Here is an 8,031-nt window from a genome sequence, read left to right as displayed (position 1 = left end):
CCCAGTCTCAAACCTCCTGCCTCAACAACAAAAAAAAACCCCAAAAACCCCCAAAAATCCTCAAATAATTAAATCTCACGCCATTAAACTGTCTCATGCACAAAATTCTTCAAAAAAATTGTGCATTTTATTTGGTCAAGGTGTTTTGTTTGCTTGTTTTTGTTTTTCCGAGACAGCGTTTCTCTGTGGCTTTGGAGGCTGTCCTGGAACTAGCTCATGTAGACCAGGCTGGTCTCGAAATCACAGAGATCTGCCTGCCTTTGCCTCCCCAGTGCTGGGACTAAAGGCGTGCGCCACCAACGCCTGTTGGTCATGGTGTTTTATCACAGCAATAGTGACCCTAGCTAAGGCAGACATTGGTAGCAGGATTGTAGGGTATTGCTGTGACAGACATGACCATGTTATTTTGTGGAGGACTAGGGAAGGACTTTAAACTTTGGGTAAGAAAAGGCATTGAATGTTCAAAACTTGGTGGGCTGTTGTGTGGGAGCTTGGGGAAAAAAAAAAAAAGGGTGTTGAGAGAAATGCAGGCCTGGCTTGTGAAGTTCCAGGGGGAAGTTCAAGTGTCACTTACTGAGTTTGGGCCATTGCATATTTGCTATTTTGAATTGAGATTCTATGGTTCTGGGCTGGAGAGATGGCTCAGAGGTTAAGAGTGCTGGCTGCTCTTCCAGAGGTCCTGAGTTCAATTCCCAGCAACCACATGGTGGCTCATAGTCATCCATTATGAGACCTGGTGCCCTCTTCTGGTGTGCAGATATACACAGAAGCAGAATGTTGTATACATAATAAATAAAATCTTAAATAAAAAGATTATATGGGTCTGGCCAGCTGGGGCTGAAGAGTCAGCCATACTTAACAGGAGTCCAATGCCACTGAAGTGAAACCTTTGCTTTATTGGGACAACTGATGTTGGTCAGCTGGAGCTGAGAAATTAGCAGCAATTAAGAAGAGACTAGCATCACTGAGGTGAAATCTTCTGGGAGGTATTCCCCTGGATCAGCACAGAGAAGCTGTGTTCCAGAGGCAGCCAAGGTTGTACCCAGTGCTGGCAGCTAAACTTAGTAGTGTAAGAATCACCTAGGTGGTACTGGTTTTGAAGACATTAAAAGGGTCATGGACAGCAGCTAAGACTTGACACTGTGAGAGGCTGGCAGAGGCCATTAATGAAGATGCAGCCCGAGTGGCAGTGGAAGCCCCAGGACTAAAGGAGTCATGCAGAGAAGCTGAGGCTTGGTATCATGAAGAGAGCCCAGGAGAGGCTATTGGTGAAAGTGCGGCCCAGTTGAAACAGAAGTCCCAGCATTTTGGAGACGCCAGCACCATCGGATGACCACCAAGAACAGCAGCAGTGGTGTAGTGGAGCCAGCCAGAGCCTAGGAGACAAGGTGTGTATGCTGCAGAGGACGGAGCCAGAAAAGTGACCCATGATCTTTGGCATTGCCCAGACAATCCTGAGTGAATCCCAGATATTGGACATTGAGTTATTTATACTGTTGGGGTGTTATTTTGCTTTGCTTTAGTTGTGACTGTAGCCTGGTTCTTCCTTCTTGAAGTAAGTATTTAACTTATTTTTGGTTTTATGGTAGCTCACATTTGAAATGAATTTTAAAAGACTAGACATTTTTAAAAAATCGCATTTTGTATACTATGTTCAAAGACAAAAAAGTTCATCTAAAATGACCACAAAGGTACAAATGAAATAGAAATGAAATGTATGCCGACTTGTGACAATGACTGAAACATCCCATTACATATCACAAAATTACTATGTTGCCCAAATCTGGAAAAACTCCCAAATCCAAAATGGTCCTAAACACTTGAGACAAGGCACGCACACCCCACAAGCCATCTCCCTCAGGCAGAACACAGTGGAATAAATGTGTCACCCAGACTGAGATAACTCCGTGGGTAAAGGCACTTAGGCTAAGTCGCACAGTTGGAGTTAGATCCAATCCCCCCAGGATCCACACGGTGAAGGAGAGGCCAATCCTCCTATAATACACACACACCATTTCTGTCTCTCTCTCTCTAAAACAAAAGCACCTAACTTTACCCACAGGTTTGTACCGTGCATTCTTCATGGGGCAGAATGGAAAGGTGTCCCTGTGATAGACAACATGTACAGACAACACTCACAGTCTTCATGACTGGCATTTGCTTTATTCTACAAGACAGCTCCAGCGATTCCTGGCATTTTTTCTGTATCCATGGCAACACAAGCTGCTTCTCTCAACAGTGTGTGTGCACAGGTTCTCCAAGTGGTCACCTAGTCTCTCAGATGCTTTGCCCTGGCCACTGTCTGGCATTTGGTGTCCTTAAGCCAGGAATGCCACACAGGTTCATGATACATACCATATGCTTAGAGTCCCAGGTGCCATCATTGAGAACTGAATTGATTAGAAATGTCTGCAATGGCCCCCACAGGGTGGACTGAGGAACTGGCCATATGCCGGAGGCCCGTGTCTCATCCTTGCTTCAGGTGGCTGTTGCTTGATGTAAGCTGTGTGGTCTGATGTCCAGGTTGCCCAAAAGGAGCAGCACTGTGGGAACTTCTGTGGTGGTCCACAGGCAGGAGCTTCCTGTCCTGGCATTGTGGTACAGATGAAGACAGATGCTGAAACGGGGTTGGGAAGGTACCCTCCTTCCATGGCTCTCACCCAGAAATGATCCCAGCCTGTCAATTCACAACATCTCGTCCAAATAGGAAATGGTACTACCCAGAAACCAAAACTCAGTGAAAGGACAGCCTGACTTTAATTCAAGTTTCAGAAAGCCTGGGCTCAGCAGATGCACCAGGCAGATGTAGAACATTCTAGAAAACACTGAGGGAGCAATACAGCCAACCTGGCCTGTCTTTTGCACCAGGGGCAGGTTACTTGGTCCAGCTGACTTTAGGAATGTCATAGTGCTCTGTGAGTGTGTCCAGGTGTCTGTTGAAGTCCTGTGGAAGAGAGGCCACATCAGTGTGAACCAGGTGGGTAGTGCACCCATCTGTGCCCAGCCTGTCTCACACACTCCACCACTGGACTCACAGCACCCCAAATGAGTCTGGGGAGGCACCATGCCTAATGGTGTGCTCCAACAGTCCAAGCTATACTGCCCTGGGCTCTGGGCTCCCCACAGGGGTAGGGCTCACCTCCACTCTCTGCTTATGGGTTTTGGATGCCTTCTTCAGGATTCTTTCCATTTGCTGGAGAGAGAAGAGACTGGAGTGAGTCACCATGCCCCACAGCCCAAAAGCGCCCAAAGCAGCTGTGGTCCCACAGCTGTCGCTCTCCTGATACCCCACTCAGGAGGGGCCCCTGCTTAGTCTCCCTGCAATCCCAGCATTCCTCAGGGCAGACCCTGCCAGGAGCTGGACAATGGCTTTGTGCTGCCCTGGGCCATGGTGAACGCCTGGGACTGGAAGGAAAGAAACCATGTGCCACATGGAGCAAGAGGCCCCAGGGAGGAGGGGCTAAAGAGAATTCAAATGAATGTTCAGTGTTTTCATTTCTCTTATGACAAAATACTCAGGCGAAAAAGCAACTTGGGGAGAAAGGGTCACACAGTCCACCATGGAGGGATAGTGAAGGCAGTCTTAGGGCCACAACTCAGGCAAGGGCATAGAGAAATGGATGTGAGTATGGGTCATGCTCAGTTTTCTCTGCTCTTACATAGTTCAAAACCCAAACCCTGGGCTAAAGATCTTTAGCTCAGTGGTTAAAAGTAACTGCTGCTCTTTCAGAGTCTGCACCAAGATGGTGGCTCACACTTTTCTGTAAATCCAGGTTCAGGGACCCTACACCCTCTTTCTAGTCTTCTTCGGCAGCACAGCACCACACCCACATACAGACAAAACACTTGTACACATAAACACAATGCCTGAAGTCTCACACCCAGGGACTGGTACTGTCTAAGACAGGAAAGGACAGCAGGTCTTCCCATCTCAGTGCAAATCAGACAGTGCCTCACTGAGACTCTCCTTCCAGGAGACCCTAGCTTATGTCAAGTTGTCAGTTAGGGCAAGACCACAGCCAGTCAGCTCATGTCTTCACTCAATTATAGATGCTAAAAAATTGACTTCACAAAGTACAGACTAGACCAGAGAACACCACTGGCTAGGAGAAGACAGACAGGATGGGGCTAGCAAGACAGCAAGGGGTAGTGTCCCAAGTCTCACAGCACAACGGGGTGACCAGAACTTGTGGATTAAATGCCCTTCATTAGATGGAGATTGTGCCCTCATGGATTTGCTCAGCAAATGGGTATCACATTATAACACTGCACCCAGAAGTTCAAACACTACTAGTTATTTTCAAAAGGAGAGAGAGAGAGAGAAAGAGAGAGAGAGAGAGAGAGAAGAAAAAGACAGACCTATGCTGGACATGGATGGTGGCACAAACCTCTGATCCCCTCACGGGAAGGCTGCAGCAGGAGATCAGAGGGTCCCATTTCAAAATGAAGACAAGGACCAGCAAAATGGCTTGAAGGGCAAGGGTGCCTGAGTTCACTCCCTGGGATCCACATGTGGGAGGGGAGAAGCAACTCCTCCAAGTTGTCTTCTGGTTGTCACACACACATGTGACACAGGTGCATGAACACAAAGAAAATAAGAATTTTCTTTAGAAAGATGAAGATGTGGACAGCAGTGAGCACTCAGTGGTTAAAAGCACTGGTAGGTTTTCCAGAGGATCAGTTCGATTCCCAGCGACCACATAGCAGCTCAGAACCATCTATAGCTCCAGCCCTTGGGGACCTGCTGGCCTCTTCTGTCCTCCTTGAGTATGTGTGTGTATTTATATTTATAGTTGCCAGTTTTTCTTTTTTCAGTGAAGATGAGGACCAGACTGCAGAACTGGAACAGGGGAGAAGAGGCAGAGCCTGGATCCCTCCAACTGATGCCCCTACTGTGTGTAGCTGACCCACTCCACCCAAAGGGGCCTTCTGGCAGGGGCTGGGAACTGTCTAGCAATCTCATCACCTTGGCCCACGTCCTTGTCGAATCTCAGCACAATCACCTCTTCCATGCAACAGAACAGGCTGCAATTTGAAATAACAAGCTCCTTGCCTGAGGTCCAATCTTCTTCTGTTATTTGTTTACTTATTTATTTAGGGGCAGGGTTTCTCTGTATAGCCGGTGGCTGTCCTGGAACTCACAGAGATTTGCCTGCCTCTGCCTCCCAAGAGCCAGGATTAAAGGTGTGGGCCACTGCCACCTCACAGACTCTCCAGCACCTGTTCAAAGGACCTCCTATTCCACCTCACCCATGTCTGTCTTTCTGGGCTTCCTCCACTTGTCCTCAGGCCACTAACACTGAATGAGGAACCAACTCTGAATACAAATGCTTGAGTTTCAGGTTGAAGATTAAGAAGCAGATTATGGATGGTGAGACGGCTCAGTGGAGTAAATGTGCTTGCCACCAAACCTGACAACCTGAGTTTGATCCTGGAACCCACATGGTGGAAAGAGTGAACTGATTCCCACAAGTTATCCTCTGACCTCCACAAACATACTGTGGCATTCCAGTTCATACACTAGTAACAATAAATAAGATTAAAAAAAATACAGTGGTGCATGTCTTTAATCTCAGCACTTGGGAGGCAGGGGGAGGCAGATCTCTGTGAGTTCAGGCCAGTCTGGTCTACAGAGAGAGTTCCAGGACAGCCAGAACTGTTACACAGAGAAACCCTGTCCTGAAAAACCAAAACCCAAAAACCGGTGGTATGACTGGATCCTATTACAAAGAACGTGGTGACTGATTAGTGATGTCTGGGAGGAGTGCATGTTGCCTGAACAAGCACGTACTCCAAAAAGCCACTGCTTTTGCGTTTTGAAAAAGGTCCCAAACTGGCCTGAAACTCCCAACACCCACCACTCCTGGCTCCAAGATGCTTTTTCATTCCTCATTCCCACCTCTGCCTTTGTCCCCAGACAGGATCTAACCTGCCATCCTTCCTCCTCAGGCCAACTGCCGTCATCACCATCACTCTTGGCTGCACCAACTGCTCACCCTGACTGGTGGTTGAATGTCAGCTCTAGCTGTGACCTCCAGGTGACAAGGGACAGAAGCAGTCACTTGTTAATTAAATTCTTAGCACACCCCTGCAAGGGTGACTTCAGCCCTCCTCTCAGCTCTGGCCTATCCCTCTGAGAGGTGGCAGAGACAGCATGAGACCCAGGCCTGCCCAGCGCCCACATGCATGAGAAAAGTAGACCCACATGATTCAGGAACTTTGCCCAGGGCCAGTGTACGGGAACACCAGGCTGGTGATTCTCAGCTCAGCCTGATATTTGGGAGAAGATCACTTCTTTCTTTGTAGAAACGTAGTAGTGGCCTTCGTCTCTTCCCACTAGATGTTAATGGCACTCTCTACTACTACAGAAGGATTCCAAACACCTTCAGATACTCATCTGGGGAGACAGGACTGCCTTCAGAGAACCACTGACCTGGGTGTGCGTGTGGGCACGCACTGGGCCCTGAGTGCAATCCTCCTACACTGCAAAAGGTGAGCCACACACTGGGCTTATTTTCCGACAGCCTGGCAGGCTGAGCCTCTGTCTTACTCTGACCTCTCCTCTCCCTCACAATTTCTAATATTAAGAGAGTAACTTAAGGAGGTGTTAAGTGCCTGTCATTCCAACAAGCAGGAAAATTACAAGTCTAAGGTCGTCCTTGGCTACAGAGTGAGTTTGAGGCTAGCCTGGACTACATAAGACAAAACAGTGCCTCAAAAACAAAATAAAGCAAACACACCCAAAATAACTGGCATGGTCCTGTGGGTCACACCAGTCATTCCAGGAACCAGAGGCAGGAATTCAAGGCTAACAGCAGCTAGTTCCAGGAGTGTCTGGTTCCATACAACACACACCACCTCCAAACAACAACAAACCCATCTGAAGTTACTAAAGCAAGTTGTTATGGAAACAGACTTGGTGGTAACTTAAGAGCAATGAACATGGTTATCAACAACTGGCGGAAAGTGGGGACACCTGCCTACCATCCTAGTAGGCAGGAAGGCCAGGGCTGAACGGGGGCTGGGGGAAAGACTGGGCTACTGGGAGTTGGGGAAAGCCTGTCTACACGGGGGCTGGGGAAAGGCCTGGGCTACACCGAGGGTTGGGGAAAGCCTGAGCTATACGGGAGCTGGGGGAAGGCCTGGGCTACACCGGGGGCTGGGGGAAGGCCTGGGCTACACCGGGGGCTGGGGGAAGGCCTGGGCTACACCGGGGGCTGGGGGAAGGCCTGGGCTACACCGGGGGCTGGGGGAAGGCCTGGGCTACACCGGGAGCTGGGGGAAGACCTGCGCTATAGGGGGGGCTGGGAAGGCCGGGCTGCCCCGGGGCTGGGAAGGCCCGAGCTACTCGGGGGGAGAGGCTGGGGGAAGGCCTGGGCTACACCGGGGCTGGGAAGGCCGGGCTGCCCCGCCCTCGGCCTCACCCGTTTCTCCTGCATCTTCTCGAAGGCCGCCTGCGCCGGCGTGCGCTTGTCCAGGCAGCGCCGCTTCTCCTCCTCGCTCTTCTTGCTCGTCCCCATGGCCTCCAGCAGCTTGGCCTTGTCCTTGTCCTTCTTCTTCTTCTTCCTGGGGGAGAGGGCCGGTGAGCGGTGCCGAGGCCAGGGGTCCGCCCTCAGGGACAGAGCGCGGGCTCCGGGGCCTCACCGCTTGGTCACGCCGAGCTCCGCGACGCCTTTCAGCTTCAGGGGCCCCTTCTGGACCTGCTCGTACGCCTCCATGGCCACCGCGCGCGGAACCCCACACTTCCTGTTTGTGCGCAGCGCTTCCGCCCGGCGCCCGCCTAGCTTCCCTATCATTGGTCGGCTGGGAGAGACGCATGCGTACTCGCGTCTACCACTCCAGCATACTTCCGTTCTCACAGCGCAGCCTGTCTAAACCCGTAATTGTGCTTGGACATCCGTTTCCTACTTTGTGGGCATCTGCTTTAGCTTTGTGTCATGCAACGTCTTAATTACCCCAGAGACAGAGGCAGGAGGATCTCTGAATTCGAGGTCAGCCTGGTTTACATAGTGACTTTCAGGACATCCAGGA

General features: G+C 50.2%; 1 protein-coding gene across 5 annotated transcripts; it reads right to left on the bottom strand.

Moving 5' to 3' along the window:
• Nucleotides 1-2,141: 2,141 nt before the first annotated feature.
• Fam32a (family with sequence similarity 32 member A) lies at nucleotides 2,142-7,800 on the bottom strand. Of its 5 annotated transcripts, XM_027394900.2 has the most exons (6): nucleotides 7,645-7,800; nucleotides 7,425-7,566; nucleotides 4,389-4,547; nucleotides 3,140-3,193; nucleotides 2,848-2,944; nucleotides 2,448-2,587 (listed from the first exon to the last, which is right to left on the bottom strand). In XM_027394900.2, exons 1-5 carry the CDS (start codon nucleotides 7,794-7,796, stop codon nucleotides 2,876-2,878), a joined length of 576 nt encoding a protein of 191 aa, XP_027250701.2. In that variant the 5' UTR covers nucleotides 7,797-7,800; the 3' UTR covers nucleotides 2,448-2,587; nucleotides 2,848-2,875. The 5 variants fall into 5 exon arrangements, with proteins under 5 accessions (XP_027250699.2, XP_027250702.2, XP_027250700.2 ...); XM_027394898.2 differs by lacking the exon at nucleotides 2,848-2,944 and having other exon boundaries at nucleotides 2,142-2,587; XM_027394899.2 differs by having other exon boundaries at nucleotides 2,144-2,944.
• Between the last annotated feature and the right edge of the window lie 231 nt (nucleotides 7,801-8,031).

The sequence above is a fragment of the Cricetulus griseus genome (genome assembly GCF_003668045.3).
Source record: "Cricetulus griseus strain 17A/GY chromosome 1 unlocalized genomic scaffold, alternate assembly CriGri-PICRH-1.0 chr1_0, whole genome shotgun sequence".
In the NCBI taxonomy this organism is placed as follows: Eukaryota; Metazoa; Chordata; class Mammalia; order Rodentia; family Cricetidae; genus Cricetulus; species Cricetulus griseus.
The sequence above is the reverse complement of the archived record's forward strand: the minus strand, read 5'-3'. Positions and strand labels throughout refer to the sequence as shown.